This window comes from Saimiri boliviensis, chromosome 1, assembly GCF_048565385.1.
Source record: "Saimiri boliviensis isolate mSaiBol1 chromosome 1, mSaiBol1.pri, whole genome shotgun sequence".
Classification (NCBI taxonomy): Eukaryota; Metazoa; Chordata; class Mammalia; order Primates; family Cebidae; genus Saimiri; species Saimiri boliviensis.
Genome location: NC_133449.1, coordinates 266,451,954 through 266,479,780, shown reverse-complemented (window position 1 = coordinate 266,479,780; position 27,827 = coordinate 266,451,954). Strand labels below are relative to the sequence as shown.

Genomic DNA, 27,827 nt, shown 5'->3' with positions numbered 1-27,827 from the left:
CCGAGACTAAATAGAAAAACATTCTGGTTCGACAGGTCAAGCATTCTGGAGGATTTTTGGCCACTTTTCCCATTCTTCAGACCCTACAGGTTGGCTAACTCTCCATCCATGTCGAGCCACCTTCTTCCTGGCCAGCTGCCAGTGCGGACTTTCCCCATTTCCCAATAGCCTTGAGTAGCCAGATGACAGAATTCTTGGCCAATCATTTAGTGAGGCTGTGGAGAGACAAGGCTGTAAAATTTTACTTTTCGGGCAATCTGGAAACCTATAGTCTCCATGCCTGATCAGCAAAGAAGGAGTTCTCTGTGGGCACCAGAGACAGGGACCCAGTGTGGAGACCTGCAAGTGTGTCTGGCCCTGAACTCACAAGCATAGGGCAGGCTTCCAGAGCATTGAAGAGAATATGCGGGAGAAGCAAACACAAACTGAAAGGATATGCAAGGCGACTTTCTTGGATGTTATTCCGTGACTGATGGTAGGGGCAGAAGTGATGGAAAGAGACTGAGAAGATCTGGACATGGAGGCTGGAATGGTGAAGTTGTGATTCAGAGAGGCAGAGGAGCATGAGAAGGAAGGCGGATTTTAAGGCTGGAAATCTGAAGGTCAGTGGTCCCAGTCACTCAGAGACAGAATCACAGCACAGCCCTCGCTGATGGCAAATAAAGGAGGACAAGAGGACAGGAAAGAATTCTGCTAACAGGCCGGAGCTACCGAGGAGGAATTTGTAGCAAAATTTGCAAGTGGAGATGATGATTTTTGGCCGTTTTTCCTGTTCTTCAAGAAAACAGGAGCTAACCAGAAGGACTGGAGAACAGGGCTGCCAAAACTAGTGGGGAGCCCCCTAGAAATGGTGACATCTCCCACCAAACAGACCCCGCCAAGGCTGTACCTGGCCTATGTCTCCTTCACCTTTCTGGCCCCACGCAGCCACCAGACAGCCATGCGCAGCAGCCCCCTACAAAGCCACAGAGTGCCCAGAGTGAGCCCTAGCAGGAACACAAATACATCAAGCAGGTATTGTTCATGCCAGGGCTGCTGGAAGACATAGGGCTTGAGGTGCGCCGCCCCGCCTGTTTGGAGGACATGGTCAATCCAGCCCACTAGCCGCTGTGCGGGGCTGAGCGGGTGGGAACGCAGGATGACGCTGGCAGCCACTGCTGCGGATTTGTACCTGTTGGGAGAGATAGAGAGGGGCATTACTAATGTGACCTCACAAGAGTTAGAATGTGTGATCCATTCTATATGATGCACTAAAGGCTGAGTTTCAAGGAAATTTTTTTGGCCTGGCTTTGCAATAATCTATCTGGATTCCCTTGAAAAGTTTAATCATAACACCTACATGCGAAGATCCATGTTTAAGGCTAAAAGTCTTAAACTACGGCAGGGTGCGGTAATCCCAGCATTTTGGGAGGCTGAGACAGGTGGACCACAAGGTCAGGAGTTTGAGACCAGCCTGACAAACATGGTGAAACCCGGTCTCTACTAAAAATGCAAAAATTAACCAGGCATGGTGGTGCATGCCTGTAATCCCATCTACTTGGGAGACTGAGGCAGGAGAATCGCTTGAACCCGGGAGGCAGAGGTTGCAGTGAGCTGAAGCCACTGAACGCCAGCCTGAGTGACAGAGCAAGATTCTGTCTTTAAAAAAAAAATTAAAAAATAAAGTCTGAAACTACAAAAAAGTAACTAAGTCCGCAAGGAGTCTTATGGTGTAGCTTAGGAAAATTCTGTAAATGTAATTATTATATGTATACATGGAGCACCTACATTGTGCCAGTCTCTAAATGGGGTGACAAACCTCACCCTGGGGAATATCAGGCACAGGCTTCACATTTCCCCAAAATGAAAAGATAGGAAATGATTCTTAGCATCTAACTTAAATGCTCTTGCTCTCAGAGGACACAGGTCAGCTGTTGGCATCACACACATATTATTCCATGTCCTAGAAAATACAGTTTTAATCTAAAGCAAAACAAAACCAAACAACAACAACAAAAAGATTCCCATAGTGCACTTAATGTTTTTGCCTTCATTCATCCTTATGACCAAAACCCCAGAGAGCTGCATACCTCTTGTCTTCCATGATTTGTTTCATCTTCAGAGCCAGTGTCTCTGCCTTGAGCTTCTTTAATGGAATAGAAACACCAAACTTTTTGGCTTCTACTCGGATCATGTTTTCAGGCTGGTCTCCAAAGACAGGGATCCCCACCATGGGCACACCATGTAGGATGGCCTCCATTATGCTATTCTGCCCACCATGAGTGACAAATAGACGGATGCTGGGGTGAGCTGTTGTAAATAAGAAAGAAGTTGGGACATTTTAGGATGAAACTTTCAAAACATCAGGCAGAAATGAAGGGCATAAGAAAATGCCAAGGGGATCTAGTGGTGTGTTGGAGCCATTGCATCTAATGACTGTGCTTGGTACACATCCAAGGTTACAGTTCCAAGATACAGGATTCCAAGCATTGCTATCTTATGGAAACATCTCTCCTCAGCCAGAAACTCAGCTAAGGCTTAGAACTGAGTGAATTCTATAGAGAAGAGTGTTGAGCAAGGCACACATCTCCATCTATCCACCCATTCTTCATTCTCTCTGTCCTCCCTGTGCCTCTCTTTGTTTGCCTTACCTCTATTCTGTGTGTCCCTCTCTGTTTTTACCTCCTTTGTCTATGTTGAGCCCTCTTTTACCCACTGACAGCTAATTTCCATTTTCTTGTATTCCTGACATATTCGTTGACATCACAACTCATGTGTCACTGATAAAACTCGTATTGATTGTATGGTATCCTCAATTATAAGAGAAGCCCCTTGAAAGTAGACTGGATCCTTCACCCCCTGTATTTCCAGTTCCTGTCTTTCCATGCCGGCTTTGGTTTTGTTTTGCTTTAGAGCTAACTAAAGTAGCTGTTGATAATGACAAACACGTCTCAACCTGGGTCACTCAATGGCAGTGTGCATCACACTCGTCTGTTCTTTGAAATGGAAGGCATGTACCCCACCCCAGAATTTTAAAAACTATGTTTACAGAAGTAGGACCAGGAATCTACAACTTAAATTGCCCAGATTCTTTTGAGTCGTAGTGTTGGTTGTGAACTTCTGCTCTAGTCAGTGGCTATGGCAGTGTGGTGTCTTTAGGAAGCAGCATTGGGCACAGAGAAAACCTACTAGGGGCGAGGGAGCTCTCTGGTCCCAAACAACTCAGTAGATAAAATCACCAACTGTGAAGTTGCCAAGCTTGGCACACAGGTATGTTGGCACATCCTAAAGACATCATTGGCATTAATGATGTGATGGTAGAAATTGCTTAGACCCTTAGTAAATTAAGAGAATGTGTCCACATTTATGTGTGGATGTTTGCTTCTCTGGGTGCATGTGGCCAAACCGGTGCTCATGAAGTCACTAAAGAGAGTGGCAACTCTCCCAACCTCTGGTATATACATTCAGAGTTGATAGGTTGTCTTGAATTTTGTTTGGGTGACATCGTCCAAGACCAAATGGAGTAGAGTTAAAGAGACTTGACAGGAATATCACATAGGGCTACAGACATCAGGCCTGGGATAGAAAAGATTGAAGGAAAGATGGCTGTTTTGGCATCTGATCCCATTGGAAGTAAAGCCTGGTTTCCCAAGAAATCTAGCTGGTTGCTACTTTTCTGTCCACTGAGCCTCATCTGTGTCTTTCAATAGCTCCTTCTGAGGTTGGCACAAATGTCCAGCTAAAAGTCAGAGCCCCAGTGAGCCCCAAATACAGGTCAGTGTAAGGAGAGGAGCAGACCTGGGCAGCTCTTACCCAGGAGGTCACTCTGAGGAAGCCAGTCCACAATTTTCACATTTGCAGCCAGGTGGACATCTTCAGGCAAATGAGAACACTGACACTTCCATATCACCCCTTGGGGTACGTGGGCAAAGGCATTGTTCATCTCCTCGAAGATTTCTCGATTCTGACAGGTGTTCACCATGGAGCCCAAGGTCACAAGGACAAAACCAGAGTCCCCAAACTTGGCAATGAAGCTCTCCAAGTCCTGGAGAAAGATTACCAAGGTAAAGAGGTGACAAAATTGTTGGTGGAAGCTTAGTTGACCACAAAATGAAAGTCAGATTATTTACTAACACAGTGCCTTGTCCTCACTGTCCCAAAGCTATTATCATAGCTCCTAGCATAGCTTAATACTAGCTGTGTTGTGGTCACGTGTTGGTGGGAACATCTTTCTTCCTTGAAACCCTGACCCTAGTATTAGGGCCTTCTTGATCTTCCACCCATTATAGGCCCAGGGAGGCACAGGAGTTTTCCAAGGTCACACTAGAGGTAATAGCATCTGGAAGAACATTAGTAGGTAGGTGGGGTCCAACACGAGGAGTGGGACTTCAAAATAATTGTTTTCAGGAAGTTCAATGAAATTCAAGATAACACGGAGAAGAAGTTCAGAATCCCATCGGATAAATTTAGCAAAGAGATTGAAAGAATTAAAAATAAAAATGTAGAAATTCTGGAGTTGAAAATGCAATCGACATATTGAAGAATGCATCAGAGTCTCTTAATAAAAGAATTGATCAAGCAGAAGAAAGAATAAATGAGCTTAGACAATATAGATATAAATAGAAACAACAAAAACTTAGTGGACTGGGAGATAAAGTTAAAGTGTAGAATTTTTATTACTGTACTTTTTTGCTTATTTGTTTCTTTTTGCAATCAAAGTTAAGTTTTCATCAGTTTAAAATAATGGTTTATAAGATGTTACTTGCAAACCTTGTAGTAACCTCAAATCACAAAACCTACAACAGATAGATTAAAAAAAAACTGAGAAATTAAAACATACAACCCAGAGAAAATCATTTTCACTAAAAGGAAGACAAGAAGAAAGGAAAGAAGAAAGAGAATATCACAAAACAATCAGAAAACAAATAACAAAATGGCAGGAATAAGACCTTACTTACAAATAATAACATTGAATGTAAATGGACTAATTAATCAAAACAGTTTTTTTGTGTGTGTCTTTTTGTTTTTGTTTTTGTTTTTGTTTTTTGATATTGCTGTCTTTTATTGGTAAGCAGACACAGGATGGGAGGCAGTGCGACAGTTCCTGGTGAGAACCAGGATAACAGCAGTCAGAGTCAGGAACACCACCACAGCCAGGCCTGTGCCCAGCAGCAGCAATGAGGTGTCAGCCGGCAAGGCCCACTGCTCCATTTCGTGGTCACCAGTCCTGTCCAGGAAGATCAGCATCCCCACGGTGACATCTCCTTCTTCTGTCACACGCCTGCAGTTATGGGCAGATGAACTAGACCCCAGGCTCACGACGTGGGGCTGCCTCATGGCATGGCTTGGACTGCCACAGTCACCCTTGCTACAGCACTGGCAGATGTCAGCTGGGCATTCCACTGGGAATCAGCTGTTGGAAGGCTTGCTGAAGGAACAGGCTTTGTTCAATTTATCTGGGTCCTGCTCAGCTAGGGTGACCTTCAGGTGGCAGGTGATGTATATCATATTTCTGGAGTCATTAGCAAAATGAAACACATCCACCGTGAACTAGAGTGTGTCTGGCCTGGGTCTGGAAACTCTAATCAAAACAGAGCGACTGAATGAATAAAAAGAGAGACTTAACATTGTTGCCTCCAAGAAACATACTGCCTGTAAAAACACATAGACTGAAAATAAAGGGATAGAAAAATCTATTCCATGCAAGTGGAAATCAAGAAAAAAGAAGGAGTAGCTATACTTACATCAGATAAAATAGATATCAAGACAAAAACCATGAAAACAGACAAAGGTTATCATACAATTTTTAAAAGGTTGATTCAGCATGCACGTGTAACAATTATAAACATATAGGCACTCAAAACTGGAGCACCCAGACATATAAAGAAAACATTATGAGAGGTAAAGAGAGAGATAGGTCCCAATACAATAACAGATGGAAAATGTAACACTTTCAGCTTTTGACACATCATCCAGACAGAAAATCAAGAAACATTAAACTTAATCTGAACTACAGATTAAATGAACCTAATAATATTTGTAGAAATTTTCTTCCAATGACTGTAAAAAAGGCATTTTTCTCCTCAGCACATGGACCATATTTAAGCATAAACCATGCATTAGGCCATAAAACAACTCTTAAGAAATTCAAAATATTGAAATTATATGAAGTATCTTCTTAGACCACAATGGAGTAAAACTATAAGTGAATAAAAAGAAAAACTCGGTATACTATACAAATGCATGGAAAATAAGCAATATGCTCCTGAATGACCAGTAGGTCAATGAAGAAATTAAGAAGAAAATTCAAAAAATTATTGAAACAAATGACAATGAAAACACAGCATACCAAAACCTATGAGATACAGTGAAAGTACTAAGAGGAAAATTTATAACTGTAAGTGCCACATCAAAAGAGTGAAAGAATTCAAATAAACAATTTAAGGATGCATCTTAAAGAATTGGAAAATCAAGAGCAAACTAAACCCAAAATTAATAGAAGAAAGAAATAATAAAGATTACAGCATGAAATTTAAAATTAAAAAATATAAAAGATTAATGAAATGAAAAGTTTGGTTTTTGAAAAGATAAACAAAATAGACAAACCTTTAGCCAAACCAAGAATAGAGAGAAAACCCAAATAAATAAAATCAGAGCTAAAAAACAGACATTACAACTGATGCTACAGAAATTCAAAAAATCATTAGAGACATCTATGAGCAATTATATGCCAATAATTTGGAAAACCTGGAAGAAATGAATATGTTCCTAAACAGATACAGCTTACCAAGATCAATCCATGAAGAAATCCTGAACCTGAACAGACCATAACAAGTAATGAGACTGAAGTTGTAATAAAAAGTCTCCTAGCAAAGAAAAGCCTAAGACCCAATGGCATCAATGCTGAATTTTACCAAACATTGACCAAAATGCCAAAAGCATTGGCAACAAAAGCCAAAATAGACAAATGGGACCTAATCAAACTCCACAGCTTCTGCACGGCAAAAGAAACAGTCAGTAGAGTGACTTGGCAACCAATAGAATGGGAAAAAATTTTTGCAGTCTACCCATCTGACAAGGGGCTGATATCCAGAATTTACAAAGAAAACAGATCTACAAGAAAAAAACAAACGAGCCCATTCAAAAGTGGGCAAAGGATATGAACAGACACTTTACAAAAGAAAACATTTATGAGGCCAACAAACATATGAAAAAATGCTTATCATCACTGGTCATTAGAGAAATGCAAATCAAAACCACATTGAGATACTATCTCACGCCAGTTAGAATGGCGATCATTAAAAAATCTGTAGACAACAGATACTGGAGAGGATGTGGAGAAATAGGAACACTTTTACACTGTTGGTGGGAGTGTAAATTAGTTCAACCATTGTGGAAGACAGTGTGGCAATTCCTCAAGGACCTAAAAATAGAAATCCCATTTGACCCAGCAATCCCATTACTGGGTATATATCCAAAGGATTATAAATCATTCTACTATGAGGACACATGCACACGAATGTTCATTGCAGCACTGTTTACAATAGCAAAGACCTGGAACCAACCCAAATGCCCATCGATGATAGACTGGATAGGGAAAATGTGGTACATATACACCATGGAATATTATGCAGCCATCAAAAACGATGAGTTTGTGTCCTTTGTAGGGACATGGATGAACCTGGAAACCATCATTCTCAGCAAACTGACACAAGAGCAGAAAATCAAACACTACATGTTCTCACTCATAGGCGGGTGTTGAACAATGAGAACACATGGACACAGGGAGGGGAGCACTACACACTGGTGTCCGTTGGGGGGAAATGGGGGAGGGAAGGGGGCATGGGGAGGTGGGAAGAGACAGCATGGGGAGAAATGACAGATACAGATGAGGGGAAGGAAGGCAGCAAACCACACTGCCATGTGTGTACCTATGCAACAATCTTGCATGTTCTTCACATGTACCCCAAAACCTAAAATGCAATTAAAAAAAGAAAAAGAAAGAAAGAAAGAACTAATACCAATCCTACTCAGACAATTCTAAAAAACATAGAAGAGAAGGGAATACAAGCCCTGTATTACCTTTATACCAAAACTAGACAAATACACATCAGAAAAAGGAAACTAGGGGCTAATATCTCTGATAAACATTGCAGCAAAAATCCTCTACAAAATACTAGCAAATCAAAATCAATAACACATTAAATAGATCATTCTTCATGACCAAGGGGGATTTATACCAGGAATGCAAGGATAGTTCAACATATGCTAATCAATTAATGTGATTCATCATATCAACAGAATGAAGGGAAAAAAATATGATCATTTCAATTGATGCTGAAAAAGCGTTCAATAAAATTCAAAGTCCCTTCATGATAAAAACCCTCAAAAAACTGAGTATAGAAGGAACATACCTCAACACTATAAAAGTCATATATGACAGACCCAAAGCTAGTATCACACTGAATGGGGAAAAACTGAACACCTTTCCTCTAACTTGACAAGGATGCTGACTTTCACCACTGTTATTGAACATAGTACTGGAAGTTCTAGCTAGAGCAATCAGAAAAGATAAAGAAATAAAGGGCAGTTAAAATGGAAAAGAAGAAGTTAAATTATCCTAGTTTGCAGATGATATAATCTTATATTTGGAAAAACTTAAAGACTCTACTGAAAAAATTGTTAGAACTGATCAACAAATTCGGTAAAGTTGTAGGATACAAAATCAACCTATATAAATTAGTAGCATTTCTATATACAAACAGTGAATAATCTGAAAAAGAAATCAAGAAAGTAATTTCATTTACAATGCCCACAATCAAAATCAAATACTTAGGAATAAAGTTAAACAAAGAAGTAAAAGATCTCTACAACAAAAACTATAAAGCATTGATGCAATTAATCAAAGAGGACATTTTTTTAAATGGAAAGCTATTCCACATTCATGCACTGGAAGAATCAATATTGTTAAAATGTCCATACTACCCAAAGCAATCTACAGATTCAACCCAATCTCTATCAAAATACCAATTGCATCCTTCACGGAAGGAGAAAAAATAATTCTAAAATTTATATGGAGCCACAGAAGACCCAGAATAGCCAAAACCAAACTGAGCAAAAAGAACAAAACTGGAAAAATCACATTACCTGACTTCAAGTTATACTACAAGCCTATAATAACCAAAACAGTATAGTACTAGCATAAAAGCAGACACATAGACCAACAGAACAGAATGGATAACCCAGTAGTAAATTCATACATCTGTGGTGAACTCATTTTTGACAAGGGTGCCAAGAATATAAGGACAATCTCTTCAATGAATGATGAAAAAAAAAAAACCTAGATATTTATCCACAGAAAAATAAAACTAGACCTTTATATCTCATCATACAAAAACCAAAGAAAATGTATTAAAGACTTAAATCTAACACTTTGGGAGGCCGAGGCAGGTGGATCACAAGGTCAGGAGTTCGAGACCAGCCTGACCAACATGGTGAAACCCCGTCTCTACTAAAAATACAAAAAATTAGGTGGATGTGGTGGCAGGTGCGTTTAATCCCAGCTACTCAGGAGGCTGAGACAAAGAATCACTTGAATCCAGGAGGCAGAGGTTGCAGTGAGCCAAGACTGCACTATTGCACTCCAGCCTGGGCAACAAGAGCAAAACTCCATCTCAAAAAAAAAAAAAAAAAGGAAAGAAAGAAAAAGAAAAGAAAAATACTTAACTCTAAGGACTCAAGCTATAAACTACTAAAAGAAAACATTGGGGAAACAGTCCAGGATGTTGATCTGGGCAAAGATTTCTTTTTTTGGTGTAATACCTCTAAAGTACAGACAACCAAAGCAAAAATGGACAAATGAGATCATACTAAGTTAGAAGGCTTCTGTACAACAAAGGAAATGATGACAAAGCAAAGAGATAACCCATGGAATGGGGAAAAATGTGCAAATTCTTCTACTAGCAGGGATTAATAACCGGAATACGTAAAAGCTGAAACAACTCTATAAGAAAAAAAAATCTAATAACCTGATTTAAAAATAAGCAAAAGATCTGAAAAGACATTTTTCAAAAGATGTACAAATGGCAAACAGACATATAAAAGGTTTGCTCAACATCAATGATTATCAGAGAAATGCAAACCAAAACTGCAATGTGATGGCTTTCATCCAAAAGACAGGCAATATCAAAAATGTGGAGAAAGAAAACTCGTACACTGTGGGAATTTAAATCAGTACAACCACTGTGGAGAACAGTTTAGAGGCTCATCGAAAAATTAAAAATAGAACTACCACATGATGCAGTAATCTCACTGCTAGGAATATACCCAAAAGAAAAGAAATCACTATATTGAAGAGATATCTGCAATTCCATGTTTATTGCAGCACTATTCGCAATAGCCAAGATATAGAATCAATCTAAATGTTCAATGATCAAAAAGAAATGATCAATGCCTTGAGGTGGTGGATCACAAAAAAAAAAAAAAAAGTAGTAATGCTCTCTCCCAAAAGCAGACCTGGCAGCTTATATCATAAAGTCCCCTCGGTAGCACTTAACAAAGTTAGTGTTGTGAAAGGAAAATAAATCTCAGGATCCTTAAATTGTTATGCCAAAGAGAAAAGTCAAGCTGGGAACTGCATCAGGCAAAACTGCCTCCCATTCCATTCCTAAATATGGTAGCTACAAATATTAAAAAAAATAAAATAAAAAATAAAAAATAAAAAATTTTAAAAAAAGCTGCATACCTCCTTCACCATTTGCCCAAAAGAAAATTCCTTGTGGACAAAGAGCAGACAGAACTCAAAAGCATCCCTCTGCTCACCTAAGCATCCCTCTGCTCACCTAAGACAAATATATGTCAGTTTGCTTCCTTTGCTCTATTGTTTCACTAAGCCAGACTAAGGCCTAAGTGACTGTATCTGTAAATTGTGCATTCAGTGAAAGGCTAATCAGAGACTCCAAAAAATGCAACTGTTTGTCTCTTGTCTGCCTGTGACCTAGAATCCCCCTCTCCTGCCTTTCCAGACCAAACCAATGTTTATCTTCCACATATTGATGGTTGTCTCATGTCTCCCTAAAATGTCTAAAACCAGCCTGTGCCCTGATCACCTTGGGCACATGTTGTTAGGACCTCCTGAAGCTGTCATGGGTGCATCCTTAACCTTGGCAAATAAAGTTTCTAAATTGTTAAGACCAGTGCCATATATCTTGGGCTCACAGTATCTAATGTCTTAATTTTGTGTTGAGCACAATTTTGTCAATTCTAACTTCCAAATATTTCTTTCAACTCTGATTCTGATTCTCTCTGCCCTATAGGGGCTCACCCCAGCTCCCAACCCGTCATTCTATTAAGTGGTTCAGCCCCTGCTGGATTCTAGCCAGCATAATACTTACCATTCCAAAGGACCTCTTTAAAACAGCCTTGTCATCATTTTTATAATTATAATGCAGCATAAACCATTATATAAAAATTGGAAGATGCAGTGAAGAAACACTGTTTTTTTTTTTAATGTATATTGTCTCACAACCATTACAACCCTTACTCCCATTGTTATCCTCTTAACAATGTCCTCCCCTTACTCCGTGGTGGAGGCCTGACCCACCTGATAGCTAAGGTTTCTGGTAAATCCCCACAGCTTTACTCATGCAATTGAATCTCCTACTGCACTAGTCTAGCCAGCACTGCCCAGGGAACCCAGCCTCATTGCCATGTCAACTACATCATCACACACTGGTCCCCCTGCTCCCCAACCTGGGGTGCTTTCCTTCTCAGCTTCATTCCTAAAACTTCCTGACACCAATGCAAAGCTCATATCACCCACAGATCATTCCCCAACTCTTCCTGCTCACCCAATGCAAGTTCAGAGGAGGAAAAGTGAACATTTTGGTGTCTGGAAAGCCCAGGCCCTCAGGGCCTCTGAAATACATGGTGGTGGGAATGTCACCTATATCACCTGAGCTTCTGTCCTTCTTCATTTATAAAAATGAAGATGATCACACCTCCCTACTGGTGGCAGGATATTAAATATGATAACTTCTTTAAAATGGGAACCCAGTGCTCAGAGGCAACAGTCAGCCAACTCATCTTAGCTCTCCTCCCTTTGGAAAACTTCTCTAGCAGAGGATCTGAGTTGTGAAACTGTGCTGTGCATTCAAGTCACCTGGGTAGCATTTGCAAATTACAGTGGCAGGGGTCCACCCCAGACAAATCAAGTCAGAAGATCTAGGTGGAGCCCAGAGCCAGGGCTCTATAGGCAAATAATACTGGAAGCTCTTGCTGTCAGTCCCATGCAGTCCCACCCTGCTTACTCTGAATCTGCATTGTTGTCTGTTTCATTGTGAGTCACTTATCTCCTTAACAATTATTGCATGTAATGGGCACTGACTACATATTTATTGTACATGTGATCATACAAAATAAAAATGCAAACAAAAAATAAAATTGTAACTACAGGGCTTATTTTACCAAGGCTAGGACTAGGGTCTGGCAAGAGAAGAGACAGAGGAACTCATATGAAGATGCCCTTGATCTCAGGATCCTGCAAGGCCTAACACTGTACCTGCCCAACCCTGAAATTCAGCACTTCCTTTAAAATCATGCCCTAGGTGCCTCCATTGCCTATCCCCACTTCAGCCTCAGGATCCCACTGGCAGGTGGCAGCCACCAACTATGCACTGAAGGCCTCTGTGAATTCCAAACTGAATGGTAAGGGTTCACTTACTTGTGGAACTGGTTTAATAGGTTTTTCCATCAAGCCCCCAACATAAACAGTGTTGGGAAGCAGGGGCCGGGCAAAATCAAAGGCAAAGTCAGAGTTAACAAACCACAACTCTGCTTTCAATAGAAGATGAGACAAAACCGGCCTAGAGCCTTCTGTGAAATGCTCCTTGATGGTGTTGTCAAATGTAGACTGCTTGTGCCATTGTCTCCTGCAGAAACTAAAGAACATCAGAACATTCTTCACTCGGCCCCAGAAGTCCATGTGATCAGTCAGAAAGGAATGGAAGACTGGCACATAAGACAAAGGGCTTGGTAGCCCAAATTCCAAAGAGCTGAATGAGGTGGGAAGAATGGCCACAAATGGCTTCTCAAGCTTCTCAGCAATCAGGAAAGGACAGTAGTCAAAAGTTTCAACTACCACCATGTCGAAGTTCTCATTCCTTAAGGAATCCATGATATCCCTTCTCCTTAAAAAATGACTGCACTGCAACGCCAAGTAGTCTAGAATGTTTAATAAGTTTTCGAATTTTTCTCTGTAAGAAAAAAATAAGTAATGAATATTCATGGAGGTGTTAAATTTACAATACATCAAAGTATCTTGAGATACAAAGAAAAATATCCCGGAGAAGCAACAACCTTTCTAGCAGTCACCCACATATACAACCTGTTTCCCACAAACGCTCTCTGCCATGGTTATCCTGGCTTAAACGTTTCTGCTCCCTAGAGCGTACCTTTCTCCCTTCTCCTTTTCTCCCCTCATCCAAATCCCAACCACCATCAATGCTGATTCAAGGTCCTTCCACTCTGAGATCCATCTCTGACTGTAGCAGATCTCACAGTTCTGTCTCCTTGATAAATTAGGTGACATTCTGTTTAGCCCTCATTTACATATGGACTTTTTATGAGTGATTTTCTTATTTACCCAGCCAAATTGTGTAAGTAACTTGATGATAGAGTTTGTCAGTATTGATGATATGTGCTATGTTTTTAGCACTGTGTGTTTGCATAGGAGAGATTTCCTCAACCAAGGAACTCTTTGATTACATTACAACCAAAAATCTCAGTTGAAAATGAGAATTCCACCTTTCTATCCCTTGGAGTTAAGCAATGGAAAAAACAAAAACAAAGGGAACCTGATTTTTGAAACACATTATTTGTTTTCTTTATTATTATTTCTTTCTTTATTGTTTACTTATATTTTTATTTTACATATTTTTATTTATTATTTATTTAATTATTTATTATGACTATTTCTTTCTACCTCAATGCAACCTGTGGTGTTCAGATAAGATAATGTCAAAGCTTTACTGACATGTGCCTATCTATGCAAAGGGACAATTCTTTTGCAATGTATTCCCAGTAGTGCCTGCATAGAATATGATCCTCTTTTACAGAATGTTGGGGAAATAGGTGAGGATGCCTAGGCCAGCTGCAATCAGTGCAAGAGCTCTAGATATCAGAAAACTACTGACTGCATGGAAGACTGAATCAATTCCCTAACACTCATGTAATCTGTACACCACTCTACCATTGCCCTCCAGTTAGAGAAGTTCCCTCACTAGTGATATACAGATTGGCTGAAGTCATCCTCTGCTGTACGTGTTTAAAGATTCACATAACAAAGGAATGGTTGCCAAACATTTTTGAAAGTTTCAGTAATGGGCTGGGCGCGGTGGCTTACGCCTGTATCCCAGTACTTTGGAAGGCCAAGATGGGTGGATCACCTGAGGTTAAGAATTTGAAACCAACCTGGCCAACATGGTGAAACTTCATCAATACTAATAATACAAAAATTAGCTGGGCATGGTGGTGTACACCTGTAATCTCAGCTTCTTGGGAGGCTGATGCAGGAGAATAGATTGAACCCTGGACGCAGAGGTTGCAGTGAGCCGAGACCACACCATTGCACTCCAGCCTGGGTGACAAAAGAAAAACTCTATCTCAAAAAAAAAAAAAAACTAGTAATGTAGTAAAACTTTTTAGAATGTAGTTAATTAGTCATATTTATAATTAAGCTAATAAAAATTTTATTTATTTATTTATTTTTTTTTTTGAGACAGAGTCTCACTCTGTCGCCAGGTGCCAGGCCGCAGTGCAGTGGCTCGATCTCGGCTCACTGCAACCTCCACCTCCCAGGTTCAAGCTATCCTCCTGCCTCAGCCTCCCGAGTAGCTGGGACTACAGACGCACACCACCACGCCCAGCTAATTTTTATATTTTAGTAGAGATGGGGTTTCACTATGTTGGCCAGGATGTTCTCAATCTCTTGAACCCGCCTCGGCCTCCCAAAGTGCTGGGATTACAGGCGTGAGCCACTGCGCCCAGCTGCTAATAAAATATTTTAAGAATGCACTCTTACCCACACCTGTCCTTAAAAATATTAAACTGGGTAAGAAGAGGCAAGGCATATGCTTAAAATATGTAACTGACTATGCAAGATGATAAGGCTAAGTGTCAAATAGGTGCGTTAGATCCAATATAGAGGAGAGAATGCAGTGCTCCAGCTTGGGTGAGGAGGGAGGCTTTATGGAAGAAGTCAGATTTGAGCACCACCTCGACTACTGAGTAGAATTTTCAAGGAAAGAAGAGGAGGTAAGGCCACTGTGATTAACAAAGATAGGCCTGGATTTCTGTGTTTTCTCTTTTATGTCTAAAATTTAAAAGTTATGTGTTTTTTCCCATCCAGATTAAGCAAAATGAGTCAGTTTCATGTTTCATTTTGTATCAGGTTGATTGCTTTTTAAAAGAACGTTGCATGGCTATATGTTTAACTTCTATAAAAGCAATATTCATAAGCCTTCTTTTTTTTATGAGTATATATGAGAAGAAAGGAAGACAGTAAGTGGGAAAAGGTGACTCTAATTTTCCCACCAAGAATGAAAAGTTGAGGGACCTATCCAAATTTCTGTGTTGGGGAGATTATAGGCAATGATTGTAGGTGAAGTGTTGCAAGGAAGTCCAGGAGAAGCAATTTCCCACTTTCTACAGAAAAACATTCATGCTTATAGTGTAAGGAAGATAGTACAGAGTAAAGAATTTCCAGTAACTTTACTGAATGATGTGGCATGCAATACTCATCTACTCCCCCTATCATCTGTCTCTCCATCTGTCAATCCATCCATTCATCTGTCCATCCATCATCCATCCATCCATCCATCCACCCATCCATCACTTACTCTTATCCTCTTTCCAAGTACCCATGCATCCATCCATTCATTTGTATGATTAAATAGTGACTCTTTGGTTCAAAGAATTAAAAAAAACAATTACCTTCCACATAAAGTTTCTTCCAGAAAAAAATTGAAACTCTTCTTAAATTCTCTTAGATGATCTTCAGGTGCAAGCCAACTGATAACTTGGTATGATTTTTCCTCCTTTTTAAAATCTTAAGAAAACAGCAACAGGTTAAAACAAGTTAAATATTCTACACAAAAGAGTGACATTAGCATAACAATATCAAAACTTATTTCAAAGATTATTTATTTGAATGGTTGCTTCTTTAAATATTTTTTAATGTATACATTCATTTATTTTTGAGACGGAGTCTTACTCTGTCATATAGGCTGGAGTACAATAGCACAATCCTAGCTCTTTGCAGTATCAGGCTTCTGAGTTCAAGCAGTCCTCCTACCTCAGCCTCCCAAGTAGCTGGAAATACAGGCACGCATGACCACACCTGGCTAATTTTTTTTTAATTTTTTTGTAGAGACAGGGTCTCTCTATACTGCCTTGGCTGGATCCAAACTTCTGACCTCAAGTGATTCTCCTGCTTCAGCCTCACAAACCATGGAATTACAGGTGTGAGCCACTGGGCCTAGTGTTTTTTTACCTCATTTTGCTGCTTTCTCATTCAATCTTATAAAGTGATGAAAATTTATTGAAATCGTTACAATAATTCAAGATTTCTTTTTCAGTTTAAAGTTATAGAAGGTTCAATTTAAAAGTATAGCTATTTGTCTCATTTTACAGGTCCAGGAAACAAAGGTTAATTTAGTTTAAAATAATTTGTCAAAATTACACTCATAGAAAGTGGTAGAGTTTGTACTTAAATACACTACGTCTTTTTGATTCCAGAGCTTCTGTTCTTTCTGTTTTACAAAACAATTATTTTTATTATTTAAAATGATACATGCAAACAATTTTTAAATTCAGTCAAAAAGTACTAACAGATTTCACTGAAAGAGTAGTCCCCATCACCTCAACTGACCAGCTTGGCCCTTCTTCACTACCCACGTTTAATAAGAAGTCAGACTCCATTTTCGCTGTTTGCCTCTTGACAAATTTCAAGCCCCATTTCCCCTTCCCCTTCCTATGCTTCATCTGAGCAAACTGGTAAGAAAACCTACACCTTCTCTCTTATCCCTGGTAGGAGTTTCAGCCCATGCAAGTCAGGACAATGAAGGGAAATCCTCAGCCCATCCTAACCCCTCCTCACAATAAGAACTCAAGCCAGTCATCCCTCCCTGCTCTCTAAAGCCATTTTTCTGATTTGCCTGGTAGCCTGTCCTGCTATTCCAAAAAGGAAAAAAAAAAAACCCTCACCCTATGAGTCATAAACCTTTCATAGTGTGCCTTCATCAGATGACACCCAAACCAAATTCTGTGTAAGGATTGGGGGTATATTAACACATAGTCCCACACATATTAAGGTCCTCATATTCAAGCTAACTGAAATGAAAGACTCTATCCAAATATCTACCAGCAAATCCTTTAACAGTCATAGAGTTAGCCAGCATATTCTTTTCCATGCTGATTTTAACAGCCACAGTGTGTCTTTACCTTGGAAGAAACACAATGCCTGCTAACCATGGTGTACTTCAGCAGCCTTACTATTGCCCACAATCTTTGCCTGCAAGATCCACTGCTTCCAGTTTTCTTCAGGAGTATAGATAAAATATTACATTCAGGGTGTCCTCCTCTGAGGAGATTCATTTGCCACACGCCTTTAAGACACAGAAACATTCAAAAAGGAGCTCACGAAGAGGATAAGCCATTGTCTTATGCAAAGTATCAGACCCAGGCCCTCAATTACATTCCAAAGTATCATTTGGTTAGTTGAAGGCCTCTCCATCCCCAATACTATTAAGAAACAACTATTGAGCCTCCCTGTGCCCATAATGTTACAAGCCCAACATCTTTTAGGCCTTTTTGCATTCTAAAGACAACATATTCCTTATTTGTACATTTTACTTAGGTCCACTAATGTTTATTACTTAAAAATCAGCCCACATTGAATAGGATCTCCTGGAACAGAAGGCTCCAGAATCTATCCAAGTTGCAATATAACAGGCTCTCATTAGTGCCTCCCAGAGACACCTGCACTGTAAAGGCTTAAGCGTCCTCCTTTCATGCCACCTGGAGTTCTTCTGAGCACCTGTTATGGCTGTTTCAGTTTCCTATTGTTGTTTTAACAAATTACAACAAAGTCATTGGCTTTACACAACACAAGGTATTATCTTATAGTTTGGGAGATCAGAAGTCCAAAATGGGCCTCAGGAACACCCAGATACATAAGAGTTATAAAGAGACTTAGACTTCCACACAATAATAGTGGGAGACTTCAACATCAATATTATACAAATCAATGAGACAGAAAATTAACAAGGATATCCAGGACTTGAACTCAGATCCAGAACAAATAAACATTTATAGAACTCTCCACTTTAAATACACAAAATACACACTCTTATCAGTACCATATCACACCTACTCATAGGTTTAAATGAAATATTGGTTGGCTTGTTTGTTATTTTCTTCCCTCATTTTTTTTTCTTTAAAAAAAAGCAGCATCATACGTTCATAAAAATACATCTCTAACAAGGCTTCCAATCCCCCCTCTACCTCACCAGAACTGCTAACTTATTTACTGATTTACTTAAAAGAAAAACATATGTTTACTCAAAAGGGTAACAGAGCACAAGCTACTATGAAGAACTGAATGACTACTAAGGGCCAGAGCTATAGAAACAGATGTAAGAACCTTACGAAAAGAATAGACCTTAAGGAGATATATGCTCTTAACCCCAAACAGTGCTAAGTTCCCTGCAGCAATCATGACATTCGCTAAGAATTGAGGAGAAACAATTAGCTCTTTTACTCATGCAAAGAATCCAACATATCTAGATCAGTGGTTCTCAACCTTGGCTGCACTTTAGAGTCCCCAGGAGAGATTTTTAAAAATACTTATACCCAGGTCTTATCTCAGAAAAATTAAATTAGAATTTCTAGGGGCTGGGGGTCCAGAAAAAAAAAAAGAGTGGTATCAAGTAGCAAAGATCAGATGAAAAGCCATTCCAGAAAATTGGATAGACCTGAGGTAAGAGGCGAGCATAGATAAGCACCATGATTCTGTCTCCTGGGACTAGATTCCAGAGAAACCGAATAAAACTAGTCCCTTGCCTGAGTTCCTTAGAAGCAAAGCCTCACACCAGAAACCCTCTCCTCAGTGATTGAAAAAAAAAGAAGTTCAAAATGGGTCTCATTAGAATAAAATCAAGCTGTGGGTAGAGCCACATTTCTTCTGAAGGCTCTAGGGAACAATCAATTTTCTTGCCTTTTCCAGTTTCTTAAGGCTGCCTGCATCCCTGGATCATGGCCCACTTCCAAAAATCAACCACATCTGCTTCTGATTTCTTCTTTCATCACCACTTCTTTAACTCTCCTACCATTTTCTTTCCTTTATAACAGGGATGTCCAATCTTTTGTCTTCCCTGGGCCTCATTGGAAAAAGAATTGTCTTGGGCCACATATAAAATACATTAATGATAGCTAATGAGCTAAAAAAATAGCAAAAATAATCTCATAATGTTTTAAGAAAGTTTATGAATTTGTGTTGGGCCACATTCAAAGCAGTCCTGGACCGCGTGCAGCTGGTGGGTCATGAGCTAGACAAGCTTGCATTATAAGAACGCTTATAATTACATTGGACTCACCTGGGTAATCCATGATAATCTCCCTGTCTCAAAATCCTTATATTAATCACATCTGCAAAGATCCTTTTGCTATGCAAAATAGCACAATCATAATTACAGGAATTTGGACATGTATGTCTTCAGAGGGGGGCATTATTTGCCTACCACACTGTGTTCTCTAGATCCCAGACATTCATATACATCCCTCATGGAATGAAAATGTGTTCATTCTATCCCAACATCCCTCAAAGTCTCAAACAATTATATCATCAATTCAAAGTGAAAAATCTCATCTAAAGCTCATCACCTCAGAAGTCCCAAATCACATCATCCAAATAATCTACATCAAGTGTGGGTAAGAGTCTGGGTGTAATCCATCCAGTGGGTCTCACTGTGTTGGCCAGGCTGGAGCACAATGGTGTGATAATGGCTCTCTGCAGCTCCGGCCACCAGGGCTCACACAATCCTTGTGCCTCAGCTTCCCAAGTAGCTGAGACCACAGGAGCATGCCACCATGCCCAGCTAATATTTTATTTTTAGCAGAGATGAAGTCTCACTATATTGCCCAGGCTGGTCTCAACTCCTGGGCTCAAGTTATCCTCCCACCTCAGCCTCCCAAAGTTGCTGGGATTACAGATGTGAGCCACTACACCTGGCCAGTAGTTTCTCAAAGTTTATTGGAACTGCCACCATTCATTTTTAATCGAACTTTTAATTTAAATCAATTTAATTTAGTTACACTTCTCGAAATTAAGAAATAATTGTCTTAAAAATGAGTATACTACAACTATTTAATCAGATATCCAGTTAAGGCAGACACAAAGGGGGCTAAATGATGTTCAGTGGAGAATATAAAACCTAATTAAAACATATTAAAATGGTTTTAAGCAGGGACTCAAAAAGACATTTGTATGAGTGTTCGTACCAACATTGTTCATAATAGTAAAAAAGTAGTCACAATAGAGAAAGCCAATTACGGAGAGATCCAAGATGGCCGACCACTAGCAGCTCGGGATTGTAACTCCCAGTGAAAGCACAAAGAACGAGAGGACGCCACACCTTCACATGAATTCTTGTTGCTCACGCACTAGGAGATTCCCAGCGGAGGAGCCCCACGGGTCGCCAGCGCGACTCTTGTGACCCGTAAGGCGGTTTTGCTGGCACCTCGAAGCGTCGGTTCTTGGTGTAGAATCAGAAAAGCACCATCAATCTTAACGCCACTGATTTAGTCCGCGCAGTGGGTTGCTCAGATTTCGGCGCTGAGAATCAATAAGGTGGACGTCCACTCAGAAACCCAATTACAAAGACGGTAAATACAAAGACCACAGATGGATAAATTTATAACGAAGGGAAGAAAACAGCCAAAAAAGGCTGAGAATACCCAAGATCAGAACGCCTCTCCCTCAGCAGGGGATCACAGTTCCTCATGAGCAACAGAACAAGGCTTGATGGAGAACGAGTGTGTTCCAATTACAGAAGCAGGCTTCAAAATGTGGATAATGAGAAACTTCTGTGAATTAAAAGAACTTGTTTTAACCCAATCCAAAGAAACTAAGAACTTTGAAAAAAGATTTGATGAAATGTGAACAAGAATACACAATTTAGAGAGGAATATAAGTGAATTGATGGAGCTGAAAAACACAATACGAGAACTTCATGAAGTATGCACAAGTTTTAACAGCCAAACTGATCAAGCAGAAGAAAGGATATCAGAGGTCGAAGACCAACTCAATGAAATAAAACAAGAAGACAAGATTAGAGAAAAAAGGATGAAAAGGAATAAGCAAAGTATCCAAGAAATATGGGACTATGTGAAAAGACCTAATCTACACTTGATAGGTGTACCTGAATGTGACGAAGGGAATGAATCCAAGCTGGAAAATACGCTTCAGGACATTATTCACGAAAATTTTCCCAACCTAGTAAGGCAGGATAATATTCAACTCCAGGTAATACAGACAACACCACAGAGATATTCCTCAAGAAGAGCAACTCCAAGGCACATAATCGTCAGATTCACCAGGGTTGAAATGAAGGAGAAAATACTAAGGGCAGCCAGAGAGAAAGATCGGGTTACCCACAAAGGGAAGCCTATCAGACTTACAGCAGATCTCTCAGCAGAAACCCTACAAGCCAGAAGAGAGTGGGGACCAATATTCAATATCCTTAAAGAAAAGAACTTTCAACCCAAAATTTCACATCCAGCCAAACTAAGCTATACAAGTGAAGGAAAAATAAAGTTTTTTGTGAATAAGCAAGCACTCAGAGATTTCATCACCACCAGGCCTGCTTTACAAGAGCTTCTGAAAGAACCACTACACATAGAAAGGAACAAACAGTATCAGCCTTTCTAAAAAAATACCAAAAAGAGCATCAATATAGTGAAGAATTTACATCAACTAATGGGCAAAATAGCCAGCTAATATTAAATGGCAGTATTAAATTCACATATATTATTATTAATTCTAAATTTAAATTGACTAAATCCCCCAATCCAAAGACAGACAGGCAATTTGAATAAAAAACTAAAGCCCATCAGTATGCTGCATCCAGACCCATCTCACATTCAAGGATACACAAAGACTCAAAACAAGGGATGGAGAAGGATTTACCAACCAGAGAGCTAAAATAAATAAATAAAAAGCAGAATTTACAATTAAGCAACAAAGATCAAAAGAAGCAAAGAAGGACATTATATAATGATAAAAGGATCAATGCAACAACAAGAAGAGCTAAAGATCCTAAATATATACGCACCCAATACAGGAATACAGAGACATATAAGACTTATAAACAGACTTAGACTCCCACATAATAATAGTGGGAGACTTCAACATTAATATTAGACAGATCAATGAGACAGAAAATTAACAACGATATCCAGGACTTGAACTCAGATCTGGAACAAGTAAATGTAATTAACATTTATAGAACTCTCCACTTGAAATATACAAAATATACACTCTTATCAGTACCACGTCATATCAACTTAGAAGTTTAAATGAAATGTTGGTTGGCTCCTTGTTATTCTCTTCCCTCATTTTCTTTTATATCTCCATTATTAAGGACAATTATAGGTATACCCATATTTAGATTACATTCTAGCCTGGGCAATAAAGCAATACCCCCATCCTCTCTCCCTCTTCCTCTTTCTCTTTCTTCCTCTTCTTTAAAAAAGAAGAAAGAAAGAAAGAAAGCCAATTATGTGGCTGAACAGCCTTTTGCTATATCCATCAATGGATTAATGGGTAAACAAAATGTGTTGTATCCATAAAATTAAATATTTATCCAACCATACAAAAGAAGTTCTAACACATGCTGCAGTATGAATGAACCTGGAAGACATTATGCTAAGTGAAGAAAGCCAGACATAAAAGGACAAATACTGTATCATTTTACTTATATGCAGTATCCAGAATAGTCAAATTAATAGAGAAATAGATAGAATAATGGTTATCAGGGGCTGAAGGTGGAGGGTAAATAACAGAAGTCACTGTTTAGTAGGTAGAGTTTCCCTTCATGATGATGAAAAACTTCTGAAGAGGGATGGTGATCATGGTTGTACAACAACGTGAATGTCCTTAAAGCCTCTAAACTTTACATTTGAAAATGAGGCCCAGTGCTGTGGCTTCTGACTGTAATCCCAGAACTTTGGAAGGCCAAGGTAAGCAGATCACCCGAGGTCAGAAGCTTGAGACCAGCCTGGCCAACACGGTAAAATGCTGTCTCTACTAAAAATACAAAAAAAATTAGCCAGGCATGGTGGCACAGACCTGATGGCGTGCACCTACAGTCCCAGTTACTTGGGAGGCTAAGACATGAGAATCACTTGAACCCAGGCGATGGAGGTTGCAGTGAGCCAAGATCACGCCATGGCACTCCAGCCTGGGCAACAGAGTGAGACTCTGTCTCAATTTAAAAAAAAGAAAGAAAGAAAGAAAGATAATGGTTTAAATGGTAGATGGTATGTTATATATATTTTACCACAATAAAATTTTAAATTTTAGAGGAAAAAAATGTAGATTAAAAAACAGTTTTGGCCAGGCATGGTGGCTCATGCCTGTAATCCCAGCACTTTGGGAGGCTGAGGCGGGCAGATTACCTGAGGTCAGGGGTTCAAGACCAGCCTGGCCAACATGGTGAAACCCTGTCTCTAATAAAAATACAAAAATTAGCCAGGCATGGTGGTACATGCCTATAATCCCAGCTACTCGAAAGACTGAGGCAAGAGAATTGCTTGAGCCCAGAAGACAGAAGTTGCAGCGAGCCAAGATTATCCCACTGCACTCCAGCCTGGCTGACAGAGTGAGACTGTCACAAAAAAAAAAAAAAGAAAAAAAAAAAAAAAAGAAAGAAAGAAAGAAAGAACAATAGCAAAGCTTGATGTTACCTTCAAAGATTTATAATGTTTCAGAATTTTGTTCCTCAAAGATGCTTACTTTCGGATTTTTTTTCTTTTTTAAATTACAGCTTTAGGAGGGGCATGTCCAGATGTGTTGCATGGGTGTACTGCATGATGCTGGGGTTTGGGCTTTTCCCTGAGCAACACTTCCATATTGAGCAATTTGGAGCATAAAACCTAAATCCACCCAACTCTGTTACCAATAAAATCTTGAGCAAATCTGTTAAGTTCAGGGTTTCTATTTCCTTGTGAATCAACAGAAGAGTTGATAAGATTTATAAGCTTCATTCTGGGTGAAATTCTTTGGATTTAATGACTCCATTAAGACCATCTGAAATCCCTATGTGGAAACTCATGGGCAACCATTTATTTTTTAAGAATGCAAGACCATCTCAGTGATAGATTTCTAACTTAGCTGCATAAATAAGGGCCCCCCTGAGAAAGCTTACTTAAATTCCAGATATCACAAAAAGAGGAACAGTAATCTATAAAAAGAAAAGTGATTCTTACATAAAAGAAGTGTTAAATAAGGCTGAATATTTCCGCTCCATCTGTATCTATAGAGAGAGACAGTCTTTGAGATGGAGCCTTTCTCTGTTGCCCCGGCTGGAGTGCAGTGGTGCATTCCCAGCTCACCGCAACTTCTGCCTCCTGGTTCAAATGATCCTCCACCCTCAGCCTCCCAAGCAGCTGAAATCACAAGTGGGTGCCACTGTGTTCCACTAATTTTTGTATTTTTTTAGAGACAAAGTCTCCCTATATTAACCAGGCTGGTCTCAAACTCCTGGGTTCAAGTGATCCACCTGTCTCAGCCTCCTAAGTGCTGGAATTACACCTCACCCAGCCCTGTTCCATATATTTTTTAAGCCATGTTATAAAGTAGTATTGTTAAAATAATCTGTAATAATGAGCAGACGGTTGCTTGGGATGGAGTAGAAGTCAAGAGAGAAAAAAAAAATGGGAGTATCGAGTGTTGAGTCCTGGTAATCAAGCCTAAGAAGCTTTTTGGCACTTTATGCGTGCTGGCACACACACACACATGCGTGCACACACACACACACGTGCACACACACACACACACACACCCTTTTCATTTTTCCAATTGAATTCAATTTTTAAAAAACATTTTGCTAAGCCTTTCTATGCAAAAGGCATTTGGCTCTTTGCTTGGAGTAGGAGAAATCAAGAAAAGTGAGAAAAGATACCTGGCATAAAAGGACCTCTTTTGTGGTTAAGCATGGTGACGTTATGACCATGTTCTTGAAGAATCTGAGATACCCGATCCATCAGTAGATGATGGCTTCCACCTAGGAATAATTAACAGCTTTAGTTCTGTAATGATTGGAACACAGTGTCTGAAGTTAGTAGTGATAAATCCAGGAGAGGAAAGGTAGGGAAACAGGACATGGATAGTGAGTGGAGGAAAATGAGTTTTGCCAGTCTCATATTCCTCTGGGTAAAACTCAGCCCACTCACCCAGAGCATGGCTGCCCAAATCCTTACCTGTGGTTCGCCTCCATGAGAGATTGCCTCTTGTGATTCACAGTATCCATGTCAGTGTAATGAGCTACTATGGACTTAGGCCGTGGGAGTTCCTCATCCTAAGGTATAGGAACATTTTAACTAAGGCCTTATGGAGACACAGAGTCCAAAAGAAATAACTGCGTGGGTGGAAATACAGGTGTGGTGTTGTACATATGAATATGAATGTTTCCTAAAATACAATCAATGAGAGCTGTTTCTGGGATCCTGCTCTTTGGACATTTATGCTGCTATAGGAGATAATTAAAAGAGATCAGTCCAGGAAATCATCACTGGGACAGAAGGAATGTGGGGCCACTAATTAGAACCCAAATCCTTAAGATTCTAATGTATTTGAAAAGAATGTACTCACTTTAGGCAAACAATGATCAAGTTCTAATTAAGACATTTGAGGACAACTGGGGAGCCCTTGTGGTGGGCCTGCTGGATCCTGGTTGCACAAGAGACTAGGGAACCACTGATTCCATGAAAATCCTACCATCCTAAGGAAAGAGAAACTTGATCCTCAAAAGAGGTACAAGTTTCATGAAATCAACGTCTTCTCTTAGTACATGTTCTAATAACACAGCCTTCATTTGACTCTAAGGATCTCAGCAGTAGAGAAAGGAAGATCAGAAGAGAAGGTAATGTAATGGTAAACACCAGACGTTTGGGGGTGGGGGTGGAAGGGGAGTAGAGAAGTAGGTGCAGCTCTCTGAATGACTCAGTTTACTTATACCCAGACTTGAATAATCTAAAGCAACAAGTACAAATCTGCCATAGGTCGTGCTCACTTTAATCCATGTGGGAACAGGGAGCCAGGAAGAAGGGGTCCCCACAGAAACACCCATTCATGGTGCAACCTGGGGAGTCAGATGACATTCTGGGGCAAAGACCAGGATTCCAGCACCTCAGAAACGACACCAGCTCCCTCTTGGAGTCTGAGGAAGGAGGGCCATGTATTTTCAAGAAGTTAAGAAGTTCTGTTGCTTTACTGCTACTAACACTCAGAAAGACGGGGGAAAGTCTTCAGGTGGACTGGCATGGTTTCTTAAACAGTGATTTTTGAAAATCCCAGTGAAAAGGGCTTCAGAGTGGAAGTTGTGGAGAGTGTGGTCTTGTGGCAAGAAACCCTGAGTTAATTCCTCTTGGGACATTAGGGAGGCCACATGCACTCTTAAGAAACGCATTTCACTCCCCGTCCCTCAGTTGCCCTCTCAGGAAATCAAAATTGGCACTGAATTAGATGATCTGTGGTTCCTTCCAGCTCAATGAGACCTGATTCTCTGTGATCTAAAAGGAATCCATTAGAACCCACTATGGATTGAAGTGAAGTCTTGGGGAAGGTCGTTCCTGGGGTGATCCCTTTATGCTCATATATATTTCTCTTTCATCTTCTATTCCCTTTGGGGTAAAAATAAAAGAAAGAAAGCCGAGGCCCAAAATGCAGAATTAATAGTCCCATGAATCCCTCAAAAACTGTCAGCGGCACAGGTAAAAGGAAGAAAGATTCGAATGATCTGGGTCCTCTCCTCAGCCCTGGGCGGTTCTCCAGGTCTCCTCTGAAGAAAAACACTCCACTGGCCTTGCAGCCCTGAAATATCCTGCCTCTGCCACCCTGGCTCTGAATGAGCTTCACAGAATTTGCAGTGCTGCCCTCGAAGAGCGCCTTTCCCTGGTCTCCAAGAGAATGAAAACACTCGCCATCGTTTGCACTGGCAGCTGCTGCGCACTCCCAAACACACACCCTGTGGAGCTTAGGTTGAGCCTCTGAAAGTCCCACTGCGCCCTGGAGAAGGCAGCCCAGGATCTCAAGCTCTGGGATGAATCTCAAATTTCTGGCCCCAGCACTGTCCGATGGGTAGCGCGTCCTGAACAGGAAGAGAGAGGAAAGAGAGTCTCTTTTTTCCAAAACTATTTTGCCCCCTTCAGCAACAGAGGCCCCTCTCTGCCCCACAGCTGGATGGGCTTCTCCCTCCTCCAGCCGGATCCGCAAGCCTCGCCTGGAAAATCACTTGAATGACTGATCAAGCTCTGTTCGCTGAACCCCTGGTGGCGCGGGTATCCGGGATGTGCCTGTCTGGGAATTCTCTGGCCAAGCACTCACCTACTGTAGATATTGTCAGGATTTTGGCGGCCTCTGAGAGCAGGACCCCAGGGAGAAGGAACCCCACTAGAAGCAGCACGCACTGCCCAGCCATGCTCACTTCCACAGGAGCCGCGGATCTCAGCCTGGGCTGCGCGCTCTGCGCCGGGCTAAGGGACCCGGTGCACTTCAGTGCGCCAAAGGCACT

General features: G+C 40.4%; 1 protein-coding gene and 1 pseudogene across 2 annotated transcripts; both read right to left on the bottom strand.

The window, feature by feature from the left end:
* Positions 1-210: 210 nt before the first annotated feature.
* UGT3A2 (UDP glycosyltransferase family 3 member A2) lies at positions 211-27,827 on the bottom strand. 2 transcript variants are annotated; one of them, XM_003925925.3, is made up of 7 exons: positions 27,641-27,827; positions 25,218-25,319; positions 15,970-16,084; positions 12,701-13,232; positions 3,793-4,024; positions 2,070-2,289; positions 211-1,171 (listed from the first exon to the last, which is right to left on the bottom strand). In XM_003925925.3, exons 1-7 carry the CDS (start codon positions 27,732-27,734, stop codon positions 895-897), a joined length of 1,572 nt encoding a protein of 523 aa, XP_003925974.1. In that variant the 5' UTR covers positions 27,735-27,827; the 3' UTR covers positions 211-894. The 2 variants fall into 2 exon arrangements, with proteins under 2 accessions (XP_003925974.1, XP_003925975.1); XM_003925926.3 differs by lacking the exon at positions 25,218-25,319.
* On the bottom strand, positions 5,041-5,607 carry LOC141580544 (zona pellucida sperm-binding protein 3-like; annotated as a pseudogene).

Coding starts and splice junctions, on each gene's coding strand:
- UGT3A2 (XM_003925925.3), bottom strand. CDS start 27,734: ATGGCTGGGCAGTGCGTGCTGCTTCTAGTGGGGTTCCTTCTCCCTGGG. Junction 4,025..12,700: donor CTATTAAACCAGTTCCACAA/GTAAGTGAACCC, acceptor ATCTTTCTCCAG/GACTTGGAGAGCTTCATTGC. Junction 1,172..2,069: donor CAAATCATGGAAGACAAGAG/GTATGCAGCTCT, acceptor CTCTCCCAACAG/GTACAAATCCGCAGCAGTGG.